Genomic DNA, 20,773 nt, shown 5'->3' on the forward strand with positions numbered 1-20,773 from the left:
GGCGGTTGAGGGCCGAAGGTCCAATTAACATGTTACTAGTATCACTTATATCGCCGAATAATAGTTTTGTAAGATTTTGCTCTCAATAAATTGAGATGCGTCATGAGCCAGGCTGGACCACGGCCAAGAGGGGCGTGGCCACTGCCCTGGCCGGTGACGCCTGTCACCTGCTCACAGCTGTTACACATTGGGACTGTAATTAGATGGTGTATTTAAGTTGGCGTTTCGGTCACTGGCATTCGCCAGTTCGTTGTGCCCTGAGTTTGTGAGTCGCATTCACTGACAGTAGGAATCTCCACCATTGACAATAGTGCAGTGTTGAGGTATCATCGTCACAGTGTTTCTGTGCCACCTCAGCTTGAATAAAACTACGCCTAACATCATGTCCTCGTCTTGGAGTCCTGCATTTGGGTCCAGCCCCGCATCGGAGGTTCGTGACAAGATGAGTTCACATTTTTTTTCCTGTTAGCCTTGTAGCATGATTAACAGTCGTTTTTAAAGTACTGCTACAGTAGAAAAAAAAAATTACCAACGTGATGGCTAAAAATCTTTTTTTTTTTATAGTTTCATGAAAGCATTTAAATATGATTTGTGCAGGTTTTTGGCCACGTTACCAATATATGTAATTTTGTGGTGATGTGATGTGAGATTTTTCTCATGTGAAATGCACTACTAAGAAAATATTACAGATGTTGGGTTTTTGTGGTTACATTTCAGCAAGAATCTTAAATATGGATACTGTATTTTTTTTCTGACCGCAAAGACTGGTCAGTAGAGGGTGCTGGGGTCCTACCAATAATGTTTTTCACCATATTAAGTTCTCCGCAGGCCCAAAAATGTATATAAATATTGTTTGTAAAATTTAAAAAAATAGTCAATAGATACTTTTTATTAAATGGATAAAAACATTGAACCGGATCATGATGGGTTAACCGCTTTAATAACGTGCACACATTCAAAGTCACAGATGCTACAGTGTCGAGCGTAAGGGTGGCAACCCCAAATGGACGAAAATAAGACCTGCATCTCATATGAGTATTATGTATTGGTATTATGCAGCAAGAATAATTTGTATGTGATTACTTGAATGATCAGTGAGATGATCGGTAGAATAATTGAGTCTTAAAATATTTGATAGTCAAATGGGAAGTGTTTATCAGAGCATGGGAAAGGTTAATAACAGAGTGAAGAGGGTCATGAAATTTTAAAATCTATAAGTAATAATCTACAGTCACTAGCTGGTGGGTCAACGAGGGGCTGCCGTGGTTTCTGCAGGTCGAGAAACGGCGCCGTCAAGTGCTACAGTTCAACAAGAGGCCACAGCGGCGCCGCTGTCGCTCGGGGCGCCGATAGGTGCAGCGCCCGGTCCCGTCCTGCCGGACGGCGGGGCCGAGCGGCGCCTGACTCGCCCGGTGAGCGTCGGGGTCACGGCGGCCCTTCCTGCGTGAAACATAGATCAAAATTTTGAAGGAGACCGGCAGAAATGTTCTCCTGACAGCTTGAGGGGGCTCACCTGTCTGAGTGCAGGACTCGGTGTAGACTCTCTTGCAGCAACACGCACAACCTCTGCTTATCCTGACATAGCTGACATATTGTATATGCATATATTGGATGTGTACGCACACGCAAGCACGTGTGCTAGAATTAAATTTAAAATGGAAAAAAAAGCATAAAAATATAACTATAATTATATATATATTATCATAATAAAAATTCCATACCATTTTTTTCATGTTGATGTCATTTAATCATAAAAATACAATAATATAATTTACAAGAATAAAAGTTTGTGTAATAAGATACAAATAAATAGTGTATTTTTTCCCCCATTTTTATATAATTGAAATAAATGGTCACATCAATAATGAGAATAATAATGCAGTAAAATGTAGTTTTAAAATTAAATAAGTGTGATATAATGGTATAATTTAAACTTGTAACAATAAGAAAAGAAAAAAACAAGTAGAGTTGACTAAAATAAATAACAAAAATATTTTTTGCCCATTTTGATATGGAATTTGATACTGTAGCAAAAATATACACTTGTGGATATAGTTAATTCAGAATACTTTAATTCAAATTGGAAAATATCGATCATATTAGAATAATATGTAATGGGAATAATAACCACTAACCCCTAATAAAAGTAACATTATCGTCGTAATAAATCTTATAGTAACAATAAGTAATTCACCCATAACAAAATATTCTGGAAAAACTGCAAACTAGTCCAGTAAAATTGTCCTTGAATTAATTTAATATATATATTTTTTTTACCCCACACAAACTTATTGTCTTTAAAGTTAATTTTCTTTCATTTGTACTTCTGAAATTTTTATACACGTGTGTGTGTGTGAAGCCTTGTGTTGTTCCCCAACCGGCAGGTTTGGACTCGCATTTATCTTTACACGTTTTTTTTTTTTTTTTCCATCATCTGGTGCCATTGATGCCTGAGATTGTCTTATCAGTTCAGGGGCCCCGCAGCCGGCCCCCCGCTACCGATGTGCTGATTACCACTCGCACCACACCGGCGGCAGACACACTTCAACTTGAGGGCGTTTCATAGTCGACAAACAAAATAGTCACGTAGAAACATACTCTTTCTGCGGATTCGACTGCAATATTGATTAAGGAATAAGTTAATAACACGGTAATAGCGTTGAAATAAAAGCTGGAATGTTGTTGTGTGTGTGAAAAACATGTACAGTGGGGCATTGAGATATGAGTTTGGCTCGTTCTGTGAACACGGTCGCATCTCAAATCACAATTGCTCATTGAAATGAATGGAAATGCCATTTTGAAAAATGTATACATTTATAATGTGTTTTCCAATAAGGATAATAGCATTCTATCATATTGTACTTCATAAAAACATAGCGGGCAGTAGATAGATGTCTGGTACAGTAATAGTAGTCGTTCCCAGTGAATAAAGAATATATGCTCAAGTATTGTTTGGTCTACATGAGTTGCGCCGCGGTTTGTGTTCCAATGCGCACTTTTTGCAGCACCAATGCGATTCGTTAGCCAATCTATAGCATTTTCCATTGTTAGCGTTAAGATTGTTGTACAGTGGTCTAAGTACAGTTCAGTAGTAGAGCCACCCTACAGCCCTTGTACCTCCCATTTTTGCCTGCAAGTCAAAGCAAAAAATTAAAAAAATGAAACATCCTCTTGACAACGGCCAGTATGTAAAAACTTGTGGTCCCAGTTACTAGTATTTCATGGCACCGGGGCATATGTACGTAATTTTTCTCCTCGTGTTCCAGATAATCCAAAAAAGGAACAAGGATCTACTATCTATAACCATTTTTTTAAAAAACTATGAAATATAATCTAGAGCAGGTGTTAACGATGACTGTACGGGCGAGTATTAGCACAAATACTCGGGGTTATCTGCAGGTAGGATCGGTCATGTGGGGCAGTGTGTGTGTGTGTGTGTGTGTGTGTGTGTGATCACGAGACCAACACCAAGTGTCAGCTATTTGCACAACTTTAGGTAAGTACTATTTAATATATACATATACATATACACTTTCCTGTACACTAGAGTATCTGTTCCTCATGTGACTTTCTTACGGTTTCTGATTGGCTGAAACAGGTCACACGGGGCAGGCAGAAGCCAAATGGCTAAAATTGAACACTTTCTGATGATTTTTGGGACTTTTAAATAGCCACTTGTAGCAAATGTAAGAATTTTAAAGTCAGTTTTAAGGAAACTTTGACTTAACTGACACTTGTAGACATTTACAGACAATTTTAACAAATTAAAGAATTTTCAAGGCATTTTTGAGGGTACGTCGATTTTTAAAAAAGCCTTTTAAAATTATTTTAAAGGCAATTTGTTCAATGTGAGATTTAAAAAAAAAAATGTTTGGGAGAAAACCTAGGCATTAAAAAGTCCCTGTAAGGACTATTTCCACTCATTTTTTTTCATTGATTGACTGAAACACTTGAGGCGTACCTCAGGAGTCTGTAAGATGCTCCCTCGCTTTCTCGAGCTGGGTAATAGTTGACATTCCTACAAGTCATAACATTCTTTCTTTAGGCTGTGGGGGGAGATGAGGAGGCCGATATGGACGTGAGACTGACATCTCTTATCAAATTGCTGCTGTTTGCTTCAAAAAAAAAAGAAAAGAAAAGATGAACATGTATGTACTGCATGCTTAATGCCACATGCTTTTCTACTCAAATTCCTCGGGTATGGTCTGAGCTTGTTAGTTGGAAGACGTTAACAGGAGGAAGAAGAATCAAAATCCTTATTTTTAAACAACTTTTTGTACAATTTAAGACAAAAGCTTGGATTAAGTTTTGAAGATTTTGCTAACATACATTTGAAGATCTTTCAAAGACAAAATCTGAGACAAAAAATATTTAACGTATAATACTTTTTATTACCTTTTTTGTAAAATGTAAACACTTTATAAAATATTTTTTTCAAAAATATTATCCAACTTCTGAGCATCTTATCCTCACGAGGGTTGCGGGGAGTGCATGAGGCAATCTCAGCAAGTACCGGGGTTTGAATCCCGGCCCCGGGAGTTCTGGGATTGGCTCTACAGTTCCAGCACCATGCCGCCTTTTAAGGACTTTTCTATCATCCCTCGATCTATATTCTTAGCCGCTTATCCTCACAAGGGTCGCGGGACTTTTATATCAGAATTTAGAACAATTGTGACACATGGTAAAGCGTTGGCCTCACAGTTCTGAGGACCCGGGTTCGATCCCAGCCCCGCCTGTGTGGAGTTTGCATGTTCTCCCCGTGCCTGTGTGGGTTTTCTCCGGGCACTCCGGTTTCCTCCCGCATTCCAAAAACATGCAACATTAATTGGACACTCTAAATTGCCCCTAGGTGTGATTGTGAGTGTGACCGTTGTCCGTCTCCATGTGCCCTGCAATTGGCTGGCAACCATTTCAAGGTGCACCCTGCCTCCTGCCCGTTGACAGCTGGGATAGGCTCCAGCACTCCCCGCGCCCCTCGTGAGGATAAGGGGCTGAGAAAATGAATAGATGGATAATACTTTTTATGACCTTTTTTTTAACAAAATCTACCAATTTTAAAAAAAGTTTTCAAAAACACCGTCCAACTTCTTAGGAGCTTATCCTCATGAGGGTTGCGGGAGTGGTGGAGCCAATCCCAGCACTCCCGGGGCCGGGATTCAAACCCCGGTACTTAGAACTATGATGCCAACGCTCAACAGCTGCGCCACCATCCCGCCTTTAAAGGACTTTTATGTCAGGATTAAGAATTTAGATCAAATGCAACACATGTAAAATCTTTTTTTTAAGATGGATATCAAATTGAATTCTTTTTAAGGACAACTTCAACAAAAAAATTAAAACTTATAATTGACATAGAATCCAATACTTGCTGAGAAGTTGAATTTAAGCGATGAAAGGTAGCGATGGCTTCTTTTGAAGGAGCCTCGAGGATGTTCCCATCGGGATGAACTTTACCTGGAAGGTTCTTGTAGGCGGGGCTAAAGGTGAGCCGGCCTGCCGGGCCGAGGAGGCGTGTAGCGCTAAAAAAACCTCTCATGAAAGAGAAGCGCCCTCATCTACGTCCTCCCGGCCTCCCGCGCACAATCCAGACTGCCTGTGCTTCGCGTCAGCGGGTCCAAATTTGTCCGGCGGCTCTTTTTAATCCGGGGGAGGGAAAGCGGCGACGATGACGGACGCCTCCACCAACATGCGGCTGAAGCTGCCCATCATCTGCTTCATCCTGCAGATCATCCTCATCATCCTCTTCGGGGTGCTGGTCCAGTACGACGACGAGGTGGACGCCAGGAAATGGCACATGGGCAACCACTCGGACTACAATAACGACTTCTACTACCGCTACCCCAGTGAGTCCCCGTCTTGCTTCTTCACAGCGATCCATCGTTATAATTGCGGTTCATCGACAACACTTATATCATAGATTGTTATTAATTATTATTATTTTTCTTTGTGCAGCTCTTAACTTGACTGGAAAAACCATCCAGCATGAAAAATACAACAGAGAATATATAGCCGTGAATATTGTTTTGTCTGTTTGCATGTGTTGCTGCTTTATTTGTGTTGAAGTTGTGACAATATTTATATTACCGTAATATTAATGCACATCTTTTTTTAATCAAAGGACCTTCACGTTATTGAGTAGCATTGAGCTAACAGACTTGTTATGGGGAATGCAAGTAGCTAGTTGGTTAAACATTTTGATCTATTGATTGGTCTATTATTGATCTCTTGATTTATTCAGTGCCATGGCTGACAAATTTTTCAAGTTGCAAACTGCTTATTGATTAATTTTTTGCTTTGAATCATAAGCAAAGATTTGAATAATGAGTGCTGCATGTTTGCAGTAAACTCAGCTCACTACACAACAAGGATCAGTTTGGTAGAGAGTGAACAATTTTTCAAAAAAAGACACGATCAGTCAATTTACTGTCAAACTAAACATTAAACGAAGAGGATTAAACCTTGTGTATTTCAAACTACCATAAATATTTGCCTTAAAGTATTCTAGATGTATGCTTATACATAATGGAAAATACCAGACACAGGCTAAAGTATAGCATTGATGTTTTGGTGGTACAATTGGAACTGGACACCTTCCAGTCTGTTGACACATCAAACACTCTTCACAATTTTAAAACAAACAAGAAGGTACGGTTCACTCTGGACTGGTCACCAGAAAAATCGCAGGACATGTACACAAACAAGCATTAACACTCACGTTCACATACCAGATCTACAGTAGTATTAAAAATAATCCGTTTGCAAAAATATTAAATGATATTGAGGACTGGTGTGTTAAAGGCCCACTGTCATGAAATGCATGTTTTTTGGTAAGTTATTAATGAAAAAAACCGGCAGCCGACATGGACCCATGCGTTTTTTTCACCACAAAACATGATTTTGACGTATACAGCTTTTTGTAACTCCCGCCATGAAAATCCTCCTGAGGGATTTGTTTTTCGAGAAGAAGCAGGAAGTGACGTACATGGCGGGACCGCCCTCGAGTGGACTCGTTTGTTTCTATTAGTTTTACCTCCGGGAAGGTAGCTCGTCGTTCCTTCATGTTAGCCAAAATGCCGGCTCGTTGCATTGCCAGACATTGGTTGAACACTCGGGAGGATGGATTTACTCTTCATAAGTTTCCAAGAGACCCGGTTCGTCGTGAAAAATGGATTGCACAGGTGCAAAGGATGAGAGCTTTGTGGGTTCCAAATGACAGGTAGGTGTGTATACAGCTACTTAAAAAAAACCAAAAAAAAACAATAGTTCGGGTGGGGGAGCGTAATCCACAAATCAGGGTTGGTAAATGTGTCTACGTGCGCATTGGAAGGCTTTCATGCAACAGCCGCCGAAGGACGGGCTCCGCCGGCCTTGTGGATCGCTACCGGCCTTGTCGACAAGGCCGAGCCCTCCGCCGGCCTTGTCGACAAGGCCGGGTGGCTCGTCGCTGCCGTGGCTCATGTCCGCCGCGGAAGTGGGCATTTATCACCGCTGCACGGCGGTGGATAGGGCGGGTAGGTGGTTCGGCCGTGATCCGCATGTCATCTAAATCCAAACAATAGGATAATATTGCCCCGGTAGCTTCACTTGGTTGTGTGATGTTCTCTTCTTTGAAAAGAGTTTCCGTGTCTAAAGGGGCGTGACCTACAGTAGGGGCCACAGCGTGTTTGCAATGGCGAATGCCCGGGTGACATCACGGACAGGAGATGCAGTCAATATGGCAACAACTTGGATGTCGTCAAATGACACTTCCGCAACTTTGCGCATGGATGACGCGTTCTCCGCTCATATTTATTTTTTCATATAGACATTGAAGTGAATAATCTTGTATGTATTTTTCATTTCAATATCTATTTTAAGAATGTTTATAGGGATGACACTTGCCCTTTAAGGATGGGTCAAAAGTGCAGCCATATCCAGCCTGTCTTCTGGAGGGCCGTAGCCTTTTCCGTCATGTGATGCGAAAACAGGAAGTGAACGCAACGCCCCTCCCGAGCACACCAGTCCGGCACTTTAACGACAAAACACTCAAAGTGACGAGCGCGCGCCTGTCGCTTATCTTGACTTTGCGCCGGACGAGAATGACGAGAATGCAGAGAAACAAAACACTTTCATCTTATCGCAGTCGTAATCTTGCGGAATGCTAACTCCGTTAGCGTTACCGAGGCAGTTTTTACGAGACCTGCCCAACGGTTCTGGAGACTTGGCGCAGTGTGAGACGCAACAAAGTGCAGCATGAAAGAATTGAAAAAGAAGATGCATCGTTTGAAACATGTGCCAATACCTGATAAATGTGCATTGCAAAATTGTAACACAAAATGAATTTTTCAGGTTTTCCTATAGCACACGTCTGACATTTCTGCTACATTATGTGTCTCTTCGTTTTTCTGCAGCACACTCCTGTCATCCTTTCACGTGTGCCTGTTTTTTATTTTGTTTTCTATTGTCACTTCTCTGCTGGTTTCAGGACTTTGTACATCCCACTGCTGTCACACCGTGGCTTTTTTTTTCCCTCTTCCTTAGCCCGTGCTTCTTTTTCAAAATTGAACGTAATAACACTGCTGTCATGCTTCGTCACTTCCACTTTATCTTCTTTTCCAGGCTGGCATTTGATCATATTTTGACAGGCTAACTACGTAATCTATGATTCTCGGAAGCGACTGAGCTCTCACAGCAGATCAGATCGAATGTTGGATACGATTAAGTCGAGGCGGCGCCTTGCGTTTTTTGTTTTTTTTTTTGTTTTTTTTTTTTTTACATTTAATTGCAGTCATGTCGCCCGTTGGGTCACATGGTCGGCGCGATGGGATCGCCGCAGATAAAACGACGCCCTCGCCGTCACGCGAAACCGAACGGCGTGATCACGAGTCAGCATTTTGTTGCCGCTGTCGTACACGCTCGTGTTTGTGTGGAATGAACGGGTCAATGTGTTAACAGGTCAACGGTCACTTAAAAGTCACATCGTGGCTCGGCTTTGGTGAAGCAGCATGTGGCTCAACATTAATTCTTCCGGAATTTTCTTAGATTGTTAGTTTTATTAAGTGATGCCTATTCTACTACTAGCCAGTGTGTACTATGGTGACAGTGGTTGTTGGACAGCATATTATTGTTTTCCTGAAACATTCAGTAAACATTTCAAAGTAGTATTTTGGATGAATCGAAAGATTTCAATTGAAGGTAACAATGGACCTTTCCGACTGGCGATCTTCAGCTCCGCCCCCCTTAGCGACAGTTGCCATCTCCCGCGATCTTCCAAAATGGCGACTGAACAGAACAGGTTTGAAGTGGATTCTCTATCGGGTATTCCTGGTAAAATTGCGGTACTTTTTTTTTTTTTGCCAAATGCGCCAGACTTGTCAAAGATGGTTCTACAGAGAGGTCTCAACTATTTCACGCAAGGATATGTACACGGAATTAAGATTTTGGACGGAGCAGGACGCAATGTCAGAGTTAAAACAAAACGTTGGCGAGCAATGCAAAAAAGTTTAACGCCTCACAAACTTCATATTGAAATCCGACGGGATCAAATAGTGGAATCGTACTGTGTGTGTAAATCAAGGTGAGTACTTTTTACTTGGAAAGATCACGAGTAATATCATTGTAGTCTTTAGAAGTGAGTGGATGCATTCATTTATAATATTTCAATCAAACTCAGAGAAGATACTTCTCCCTCACTTGCCTTCTAACATACCCCCTTGTGTTTGTTGATATTGTTCACATTTAGTTGTACGTGCGCTCTTCCGCAAGCCTTAATCCATCGTAGAAACGTCTTCAACTGTGTTTTAGGCTTTGGAAAATGAATCAAGCGGGCATCTTGTAACCTAGCAGCACATCTTTCATCAGAATTGTCCGTTCCCCAAGCGCATCTGAGGACCATTTTCTTCGTAACATGAACTTTTCCAAGTGCCCGCTAGTGGCAACCAGCATTGCTTGTGGGACAATGTGACGAGAGGGGCGTGTCAAGCCAGGGGTTAAGACAATGCGGCTATCTGATTGGCTATTTTTGTACGAGTGATTGACAGGTCGGAAAGGTCCATTGCGAGCAACACTTAAGGTTTTATGTTAGAATGAAGGTCAAAAGTCTTGAGTTAAGGTTTTCAAAAAGAATTAGGTTTTCAGACTATGGTTTGAAGTCACGGTCATGGTTTAAAATTGGGGTTTAGAGCAAATGTTAGGGACTCAAATCAGGGCCTCAAAACAGTGTTAAGGCTTCAAATTCGGTTGTAAGATATTGGTATGGTTTCAAGGAAGGAATCCAAGTCAAAGTTAAGTTTGAAATTCGGGTTTCAAATGTGTATTTCGAGGCAGTGTAACAGTTTTAAAGTAGGGTTTTAAAACAATCGCAGGGCACATAGAGACAAACAGTCGCACTCGCAATTGCACCTAGGGGCAATTTAGAGTGTCCAATTAATGTTGCATGTTTTTGGGATATGGGAGGAAACCGGAGTTCCCGGAGAAAACCCACGCAGGCACGGGAGAACATGCAAAATCCACGCAGGTGGTGCCGGGATCCAACCCGGGTCCCTCAGAACTGTGAGGCCAATGCTTTACCGCCCTTAGTTTAAAAACAAACATGGTTAAAAATAAGCTTCGTGTTGGTTTTCTCTCACCTCTTGTTGGTCCACAGCATCCTGTACCTTCATCCCGACATTCAATATTTGTCTTTGTAGACAGTTTGGTGTAAATTTGTGTCAGGATTGTTGACCGAGATCCTCAAAGTGGTCTTAAAGATACAAGGCACTGATCATTAGAAACAATGTAATCTCCATAGAGGTGAAAGTGAAAAGTCAGTGGGCAAAGTAGTGAGCCCTGTGGAATGCCACCAGTTCACACTCGACGCATCTTTCCAGGCTTCCAGGACGTCCACGTGATGATCTTCATCGGCTTCGGCTTCCTGATGACCTTCCTGCAGCGCTACGGCTTCAGCAGCGTGGGCTTCAACTTCCTGATAGCCGCTTTCTCCTTGCAGTGGGCCACGCTCATGCAGGGATTCTTCCACGGCATGCACGCCGGAAAAATACACATCGGAGTTGAGAGGTTAGCGATCAACAGCACAACGTCGGCCATCCTTAGTGCCACCGAGGGATTTTTTTTTTTATAGGTGGCAAAAGTACTCACAATCCGTAATAAAGCAGATGTACCGATTCTTTGGAGTTGTCCCCACTGTCTTTTCCAGCATGATCAATGCCGACTTCTGTACGGGCTCCGTGTTGATCTCCTTCGGGGCGGTCCTGGGCAAAACCAGTCCCGTCCAGCTCTTGGTGATGGCGCTGTTCGAGGTCACTCTGTTTGCGGTGAATGAGTTCATTCTGCTCTCCGCCCTGGGGGTGAGTTCTTTGGGTATCCTTTCCACGCGAAAGAGTAAAAACTGTCCGTAACCCGCCAACCGTTCCCAGGCCAAGGATGCAGGCGGCTCAATGACCATCCACACCTTCGGGGCCTACTTTGGACTGATAGTGGCCCGAGTCCTGTACCGACCCAACCTGGACAAAAGCAAACACCGAAACTCCTCGGTGTACCACTCGGACCTCTTCGCCATGATCGGTAAAATCTTGAAATTTTGGAAGACTTCAGTACTTCAACAAGCGCTGTATTAAAAAAAGTCTCGGGATGCGTAGCTGACGTAGCATACGAGGACAATAATGGACGTTAATGACTTTAAAGATTAGCATCGCTGTTAGCTCTCGATGGATTAAACACACAAGATAGCAGAGCTAGCCTTTTTAGCTTATTTGGCTAATCTTGCTTTAAAGATTAGCATCGCTGTTAGCTCTCGATCGATTAAACACACAAGATAGCAGAGCTAGCCTTTTTAGCTTATTTGGCTAATCTTGCTTTAAAGATTAGCATCGCTGTTAGCTCTCGATCGATTAAACACACAAGATAGCAGAGCTAGCCTTTTTAGCTTATTTGGCTAATCTTGCTTTAAAGATTAGCATTGCTGTTAGTTCTCGATCGATTAAATACACAAGATAGCAGAGATAGCCTTGTTAGCTTAGTTGGCTAATCTTCCTAACGGAGCTACACATTACTGGGGTATTAGCACCGCTTAAAAAACTAGCAAAAAACATCGTGACTCTCAGTGGTGTTTTTCACCCCTTGTGGAGATTCTGACACTTCGTCCAAAGATGTTAACCCTTCACGTGCACACTGCTAATGAACGCCGCTTGTGTGAAAGCAACACTGGCTAATTTAATCATATCCTGTACAGCGAGCACCCATAGATATTTGATCGTATTTTCCTTTGTGGCGGCAGCACTTCATCACCAAGTCACCAGATCATACTTTGTCAGTTCTTGTAGCAGATACGTGCATCAGTAGCAGTTTATGGCATTTTGTGATCGTTATCCCCGCAGGTACAATATACCTGTGGATGTTCTGGCCCAGCTTCAACTCGGCCATCACGGCCCACGGCGACGACCAGCACCGCACGGCCCTGAACACGTACTACTCGCTAGCCGCGTGCACGCTGGCCACTTACGGCATGTCCGCCCTCACCGCGCACGACGGAAAGCTGGACATGGTGAGAAAACACGCGGCAGCGTCACACGCCAGCTCGGCAGCGTGCCAGCGCAGATGAAAGCCGATAGCCGTGGGGGCGCCGCGCTGCCGCTGATGGCGATCAAAGTTCAGTGATCTGCGGCGATAAACTGGGTGACATAGTAGACTGGTGATGCGTAAGAGGAGCTAATCTGCTGTTGACATCAATCGTGCTTGTTTCCTCACCTGAAAAGCAGAAATATGTTGTCATCTAGATGGTTAAGGTTTGAAGCTAAGGCTAACGACTTTAGTCAAGCTTTCGAGCTAGCGATAAGGTTTCAAACATGTATTAGCGTTTCCAGTCCAGGATTCAAGTAATGGTTAATGTTTAGAATTTTAGTGCTTCAAGGCAGGTTTAGGATTTCAGGGTAGGCATTCAAGGAAAGGTTCGAGTTTCAAGATAAGCGTGAGGATCAAAAGGGTAAATTCTGGGATTTGCGACGGGTTTAATGTTTCAGAGTGGGGTTTCAGGTCAATGATGTAATTTTAAATTCAAGTTTTAGCTTACTGTTTCAGATGAAGGTTTCAAGACAATGTGGATTCAAATTAGGATTTCAAAGCATGGTCAGGGATTTGTAGTTAAGATTGTAATTTAGTACAATAAAATATTGGTTCTCGAACGTCCTAATTTTCGAACAAATTTCAAGATTTGTTTGCTTCTGTTTTCGAACGAAAATCGGTATGCGAACGCCCCCGACCAAACCCGGAAATAACATTGTGCGCGGTGGAACCAGTTGACCCACCCACGACACGTTTTCTTTTTGTCAATTCAAACGACCCCCGAAAACAAACACCTGGAAACGACGTAAGGCGTGCGGCGCAACCAGCGCACTTTTGTTATTCTGTATAACGCAGGCTCTGTACACAGACGTGTCCCGGTAGTGATTGTTTTTTTTCTTCTCATGGAGGACTACCGTATTAACCCCCCAATCGTGGATCCAAAGAAGGAAAGTTGCTTGTTTAAAGTTATTCTACACTTTTGTTCATTAAAAAAGTTTCCAAGGCCGGGGGCCGAGTCGCTACAGATACGGCAATGCACTCCCAGCCTAGCGTACTCTATTACTAAAGCATACATTTTAAGCAAAAAATGCTTTAAAAAGACAAATTGTTTTGGCCTGGAACGCATTGTTTCTTTTTCCATTCATTGTAATGGGAAACATCGATTCGGTTTTCGAACAAATCACTTCTTGAACCGTTTTCTGAAACAGATTGTGGTCGAGAACCGAGGCATCACTGTAGTCGTTTTTTTTGTAGGTCCACATCCAAAACGCGGCCCTGGCTGGCGGCGTTGCTGCAGGCACCGCGGGTGAAATGATGCTCACGCCCTTCGGATCCATGATTGTCGGCTTCCTGGCTGGAATTATCTCCGTGCTTGGATTCAAGTATCTCTCGGTAAGAAACATGTAACCTTTCATCAAATACCGGGTGTGGGGGGGGGGGGGGTGAGAAAAAAATAGGTATATTATCACATAATAATAAATACACTTGCAGTCGAATGATATTCATTATTGTGATTGCACTTTGTACTGCATCACTCGCAGAGTTGTTCCTAATATTTTGAATCATGCAGCTCGATAGGGTTAGGGTTTCAGAAAAAGGTGACAATTGCAAATTAAGGGTTTCCAGCCAGTGTTAGTGTTTTAAATAAAGCCCACAACTAAAGGTTGGGGTTTTAAATCAAGGAATCAAATCACAACGAAAATTCAATCTCGATTTGTATTTGGCAGCCAAGTATAAAACGTGACCACTAGATGGCGGTAATGCGCCCATTCAGCCATTAAAGTACCTGTACGGTACTGTATGTGGATGTTCATGAGGTGTTTCTGTTTTCCAGCCCATCCTGGAGGAGAAGCTGAAGATCCAGGACACGTGCGGCGTCCACAACCTGCACGGCATGCCCGGCATCCTCGGCGCCGTGGTGGGGGCCGTCACCGCCGCCCTGGCCTCCTCGGAAACCTACGGAGACGGGTAACCGACCGACCTCCGACCGACCGACGTTTTCCCGTGCTGAGGCGGTCACGTGACACTGTGCACGTCTGTGTGTTTCCGCCAGCATGGCCGACGTGTTCCCGGACGTGGCGAGCGGCGACGTGGAGGCGTCCTTCCAGGGCGTCCGGCAGGCCATCTCCTTGGCGGTGACCCTGGGCATGGCCATCCTGGGGGGGCTCATCGTCGGTGCGTTTGCAGAATGAGGATGTCGAACGAATTTATGATTTCATGTTTGGGTTTTAAATTAGGGTTTCACGCAAGGGTTGGGGTTTCAATAATAGTCATAAGAGCACCTTATGGTCCCAGGCTTCATCATGAAGTTGCCAGTGTTTGGTGCACCCCCTGACACTCTCTGCTACGAGGACAGCATCTACTGGGAGGTGAGTGGTCACTAAGTACTCCTTTTGGTCCAGTAAGAAAATTTAGTGCACTAGTAGGATTTTGCCTCTCGTAATGTTTCTTCGACTACTGTATGACATTTCGATGTCGGACGACTAAACGGTTACTGGTGAGTCAAAACTACTAGTGGGCATTTTGGTGCTACTAGTGCGGTCCAGGGAGTTACTAGTGCGTGACACAGGCTTAGCATTTGAGCTTAGTAGTGTTATGAGTGCAGTAAAGTTATTTTCGCCATTCTACTAGTGCTTCGTATAGTCTTACAAGTGAAGGCGAAATATATTTATGGCCACAAGGAGGCAGCAATGCCTCAGACAGGCGCTTGTTAGCAATGTCAACAAGTGGTCAGAAGGTGGCGCGGCTGAATTAGGAACTAGTCACTTCCTAAAAGGTGATGTGACGTCATGGTAATCGCCCAGCAATGCAGTGTGTGACGTTTCAAGAATTATGTATTATACAACCGCCATGCTGCACTCGTTAATTATTATAATGGGGAAATTCCATTTTGTTGATTCAAACATTTCTTATTATTATGTTTTTATTTACATGTAATAATATTTCAAAATGTATAAGCGACTTGGAAAATGTATGAATGGGACTTTTATTAGTATTACGACAATGAAAATGTTTGTTTTTAAGGATTTTTACTGAAATTTTAATGTTTTTAATTGAATGCATTTATCTCATTCAGTTTCATTTTAATTTTTAAAATATATTTATTCTTTTTCACTTTTTTTGCAATATTATGTATGAATTTGGTAACCAAAATAAATTAATAATACACTTATTTTAACCCACCAGTATTTACATATAATCTTATACTATTATAATATAATTAGATTATTTTATGTATTACTTTGCATTTTATGTTGTATTTATTATTCTTTTCAGTATTAATTTTACAGTATATTTAACATGGTTTTATTGTGTATTTTTGACTCCTTTTATTTTTCATTTCCAACAATTAGGCTTGCTCTGTTAATAAAATGGATAAAGAATGTTTACCTGTACGTAAGTAAACGTGTATATGATAGATAGATGGATGGATAGATAGATAGATAGATAGATAGATGGATTTTTTTCGTGTGATTGATGCACTGCATTATTTTTTTTACATTTTTGTTTCAGGTTCCCGGGGCCGAGGAAGGCCATGAGGACCAATTGACAACTGTCATATCTGCAGAGACGGAGAAACTCAACGGCTAAACAAACCCGTACACGCACACACACACACACACACACACACACACACATCCACACATCCACACACAAATTAGTGTACATAATAATGCCTGCGGTGCTCCACTTGTCAACGGCACATTTCCTCTCCAAAAGGCCGTGAAGCACAAAAAGCAGCAGGCATCCACCTGCAGGTGGCGCTGCGCTTCAGCCCTGCTTGGCAAGTGAGCCTCTTTGATGAAGGGTGCCAGTCAATCCACAAAGTGGGCCACGGGACGTCGGTGCTTCCCGTTTGTGCATTTGCCACACCAAAGAGCAGCCAATTTCCTTTAAAATGACAAATTCTCACTCATATTTTTTTTATCATTCCAAAGGTTGGGGATTTGATTTTATGCTATTTTTTCCCTACTAAACAACCATTTTTAATTGGCGCTTAGTGTTTTTTTTTAACTTCTGAATATTCTCATTTGTATTTTAGTGTGTTCTTTAAGGCACAATATTGTATTATTTTTGTTCAAATAAATCTTTTGAATGTGTGACGGGGGTGTCGTATTAGGGTGGGGTGTGTGCATCTGTGTGTGTGTGTGTGTGTGGGGGGGGGGGGGTGCTAGTTCTATTTATCACTCGAAGTTCAAGTCTATTGTATAAGTGAATGTAAAACAAAAGAACAAACATTGTTTTTCGTAAGCTTAAAAAGCTTCGTAATATTTAACTTAATTGTCATAATATTAATTAATGTTTTTTTTTTCTTATTTATATCTACCCCGATTATCACCCATCCAGGTTTTGGTAATTCAAATCAAAACAAATCGACTCTTCTTGTTTGATTTTTTTTTTCCTTGTTTTCCAAAAAGAAAAAAAAATACTTGCAATTATTAGATTAATTAATGAAATAATTAACATTCATTATTAGATAAATAATAGCTAAGCTGTAAAATCTTCACCCACATATAATTTCACCTGCTATCTTAATATGCAAAATTCCATAGACGGGCGAACAGGAATGAGCATAGTAATAGTAATTATAAACATTCAAATAACTGCTGTTTCTACACACGCACACACAAAACAGCAACACACCTGTATGATCACTAAAATTCTCCAAACCATGAAATTTTGTCTAATTAATGTTTGCTATCTTCATGTTAACACTATGCAAAATGCTGTAGACAGGCTAACAGAAATTACCATATTAAGATTTTCGGGTTTCAAATAGCTGCTCCTTGAACACAAAAGGTGCAGCAACACATACAAACAGAAAATACAAGAATGGAGATTGGCATTGGGGACCTTTTCTGTATATGGTAAAATCAATAAAAACAACTACTTCCAAATCTTAAACCTATATAATATCACTGTGAACATATATTAGCGGGTATTGTAGATGCAGTAATTATGTTATAGTGTCGTTAAGGAAGAAGGCAATGCAATCAAGTGTTGGTCGCCATTAATCCTTTCAGTCTTAAAGACTTAATGAGTGTGGAAGGGGTTAATGCGAATGTTCCAGATGGGCTTTGTCTCTCGCTGCTTAATTAACACACTTTCATTTTTTTTGGGGGGGGGGGGGGATCAAACGAGCCCGAGAAAAGCGGGCGTCCTCGTTACAGATATATAACGCCGTCCTCGGGGCGCCGAGTGTGAGGGGATGATTAGCCGCAGGGGGGAGGGGACGGAGGAGCTGAGAAGAGGGTTTCGTGATCATAATTATCAACACCACCGCCTGAAAATCATTTTTAGGGATAGTATCCGTTTGGCGTTACTTCTTCAAAACATTTAGCCGACGGAGGAAAATGTATTTTCCGCCACACTTTTCTGGTCCCGAAGACATCCCAATGCAAATCACCTCCAAGTGGGACCAACACAGTGGTTCAGCTCTCGAGCATTGGCCTCACAGTTCCAAGGACCCAGGTTCGAATCCTGGCCCCACCTGTGTGGAGTTTGCATCTTCTCCTCGTGCCTGTGTAGGTTTTCTCCGGGCACTCTGGTTTCCTCCCACATCCCCAAAACACGCAACATTAATTGGACACTCTAAATTGCCCATAGGCGTGATTGTGAGTGCGATTGGTTGTTTGTCTCTAGGTGCCCTGCGATTGGCTGGCAACCAGTTCAGGATTTACTCCGCTGACAGGCGATATAGGCGCCAGTACTCCCCACAACCCTAGTGAGGATAAGCGGCAAAGAAAATGGATGCATGGATAATTTAAACTCAAAATAATAAGGGGGCACAGTGACACAGCTGGTAAAGCATTTGCCTCACAGTTCTGAGGACCCCGGTTTGATCCCGGTCCCGTCTGTGTGGAGTTTGCATGTTCTTCCCGTGCCTGTGTGGGTTTTCTCCGGGCACACCGGATTCCTGCCAGATCCCAAAAACATGGCACATTAATTGGGAATTCTCAATTGCCCTAGGTGCGATTGGTTGTTTGTCTCTAGGTGCCCTGCGATTGGCTGCCAACCAGTTCAGGGTATACCCCGCCTCCTGCCCGATGACAGCTGGGATTGGCTCCAGCACTCCCGTGACTGTCGTGAGGATAAGCGGCTCAGAAGATGGCTGGATGAATGGATGTAAGGAAGGAAGCAATTTTCACAGCCCCACCAGGTCATCACACACACAAACCAACACAGCAATGAAACCTGAACTCTATTTTTAAAAACAAACTAACTTCAATCCCTATTTTTAAAAATCCCACTTCAAAATGACCAAATTTAAACGTGACGTGTATTTTATTTGTGGGGGCGAAGGTGTTGTATTTCAAGTCAACACAAAGCAGGACCTCCGGCACTTGCCGACGACGACGGCGTGATCATTTCCCACGTTCCCTGAATAGGACGTCAGGTGTCTGCTCTCCGTGCGGCCTTTCCCAAACAAGATGGCCGCCGTCCTTTTGAATCGGCGCCGTAGGTGATAATAAAGGCTCAATGGAAGCCCTCGCGACATCCCGCTGGGAGCCCGTGGGAGGCGCTGGCTCATATTGAGAGGATGCATCCAATCTGTTAGAAGTTTCGACAGACCCTTTGGCGTTTCAATTTTTTTACCCGCATGCTCAGATGAAATCTTTTTTTTCCTTGCGTATGGAAGGACTGGAACAAAGAAATCAATCCAGCAACCCAAAGAGAACAGCGAAATCCTCGACCGACATGTCACGGCATTCTTCCGCTTCATTGCGTTACGCAGAGTGAGCTCATATTTTGTTACGTTACCGGGTTATTTACCGTCATGTGACGTTACAATAAGTTACATACGGCTTGGATAATGGATGGATTTTGCATTACATTAAATAACAATTGGTTAGGTTTTGACAAATTTGATTAGATTATATTAGTTTACATGACTTTATGTTCGGTTGTGTGTTACATTAGGTTAAGTTACATTATATTCCTTTACATTCGGGTAAATTATCCATCCATCCATCCATCCATCCATCCATCCATCCATTTTCTTAGCTGCTTATCCTCACAATGGTTGTAGGAGGTGCTGGAGCCTGTCCCAGCTGTCAACGGGGAGGAGGCAGGGTACACCCTGAACCGGTCCCCAACCAATCGCAGGACACATAGAGACAAACAGCCGCACTTACAATCACACCTAGGGGCAATTTAGCCTCCATTTAATGTTGGATGTTTTTGGAATGTGGGAGGAAACCGGAGTGCCCGGAGGAAACCCACACAGGCACGGGGGGAACATGCCAACTCCACGCAGGCAGCCCGGGATCGAACCCGGGTCCTCTGAACTGTGAGGCCAACGCTTTACCAGCTGAGTCACCGTGCCACTTATGTTGAATTATGTTATGTTACATTATGCTAGGTTTTATTAAATTTCATCAGGCAAGCTTAGTTTATTTTAGATTGTTACGTTGTACTAGGTTACGTTACATCACGTTTCATTATCTTACGTTCTTTTAGTTTATGTTATGATAGGCTCGTTAATTTAAGTTATGTTATGGTATGTTATCTTTGGTCGCATAACATTAGGTGACATTAGAAGATGATAGGTTGTTTTTTTTGCGCCACCTTAAGGTAGGTTACATTAAGTTTGGTTGCACGGGATACTTTAATGATCCTGATACGTACATAAAAATATCGCGTATGAATGTTTTATTTCTCACAGTCGAAGCCCATTTGCTCTTTTCCACGTTGCACTTTCCAGCGGCCTCGCGGATTACTCCCAGAACAAAGGCAGCTCATCAGCCGAGCGGCGGCCCACTGGGAGGTCGCCATTGACGCCGGCGACACCATTCGGAGGGGCCGGGCGGGCGGCGACGGGGGCGAGGCGGGGTCGGTACTAAACGCAGGAAGTTGTTCAGCTGGAGAGGTTTTCAGCCACTTGACTGAAGGCAAATTGCCTCCAGTGCGCCGGAGCACTCCAAAGTGCTTCACGGGCGTGGAAAAATGACGCGTCACGTGAAAGGCAAATCAACAAAAGCGGCGACACCTCATTCGCGGCCCAAAAATGTTCACCGCCGCCATATTTGACTGACGACCCCCACCTCCCACAATGCGATCTGCGCTTTGCATTTTGCAGTCGTACAAGTTGTCTCGCTTCCTGATTATTTTCGACACGTTTGAGGCAATCAAACTGTTTACGGTTGGTCTGAATTATCATTTCATGTCATTTCTGGTTGATTTTTTTAGTGTCGTTTATTCAGGACCGTCTCTTTTAGTGCAAAGAGATAGCACC

General features: G+C 42.8%; 1 protein-coding gene across 3 annotated transcripts; it reads left to right on the plus strand.

The window, feature by feature from the left end:
• The first annotated feature begins 257 nt into the window (after positions 1-257).
• Positions 258-16,159, plus strand: rhbg (Rh family B glycoprotein). Of its 3 annotated transcripts, XM_061820688.1 has the most exons (12): positions 294-430; positions 4,046-4,148; positions 5,726-5,843; positions 10,848-11,034; positions 11,174-11,324; positions 11,394-11,541; positions 12,354-12,520; positions 13,792-13,929; positions 14,372-14,505; positions 14,591-14,712; positions 14,833-14,906; positions 16,051-16,159. In XM_061820688.1, exons 3-12 carry the CDS (start codon positions 5,795-5,797, stop codon positions 16,126-16,128), a joined length of 1,248 nt encoding a protein of 415 aa, XP_061676672.1. In that variant the 5' UTR covers positions 294-430; positions 4,046-4,148; positions 5,726-5,794; the 3' UTR covers positions 16,129-16,159. The 3 variants fall into 3 exon arrangements, with proteins under 3 accessions (XP_061676671.1, XP_061676672.1, XP_061676669.1); XM_061820687.1 differs by lacking the exon at positions 4,046-4,148 and having other exon boundaries at positions 258-430; XM_061820685.1 differs by lacking the exons at positions 294-430; positions 4,046-4,148 and having other exon boundaries at positions 5,573-5,843.
• The last annotated feature ends 4,614 nt before the right edge of the window (positions 16,160-20,773 follow it).

This window comes from Syngnathoides biaculeatus, chromosome 5, assembly GCF_019802595.1.
Source record: "Syngnathoides biaculeatus isolate LvHL_M chromosome 5, ASM1980259v1, whole genome shotgun sequence".
Taxonomy (NCBI): Eukaryota; Metazoa; Chordata; class Actinopteri; order Syngnathiformes; family Syngnathidae; genus Syngnathoides; species Syngnathoides biaculeatus.

Bases quoted from the DNA above. Each gene is read 5' to 3' on its own strand.
- rhbg (XM_061820685.1), top strand. From the start codon at position 5,666: ATGACGGACGCCTCCACCAACATGCGGCTGAAGCTGCCCATCATCTGC. The intron at 11,542-12,353 runs GTAAAATCTTGA...TTATCCCCGCAG, and splicing joins GGACCTCTTCGCCATGATCG to GTACAATATACCTGTGGATG. The intron at 14,506-14,590 runs GTAACCGACCGA...TGTTTCCGCCAG, and splicing joins TCGGAAACCTACGGAGACGG to CATGGCCGACGTGTTCCCGG.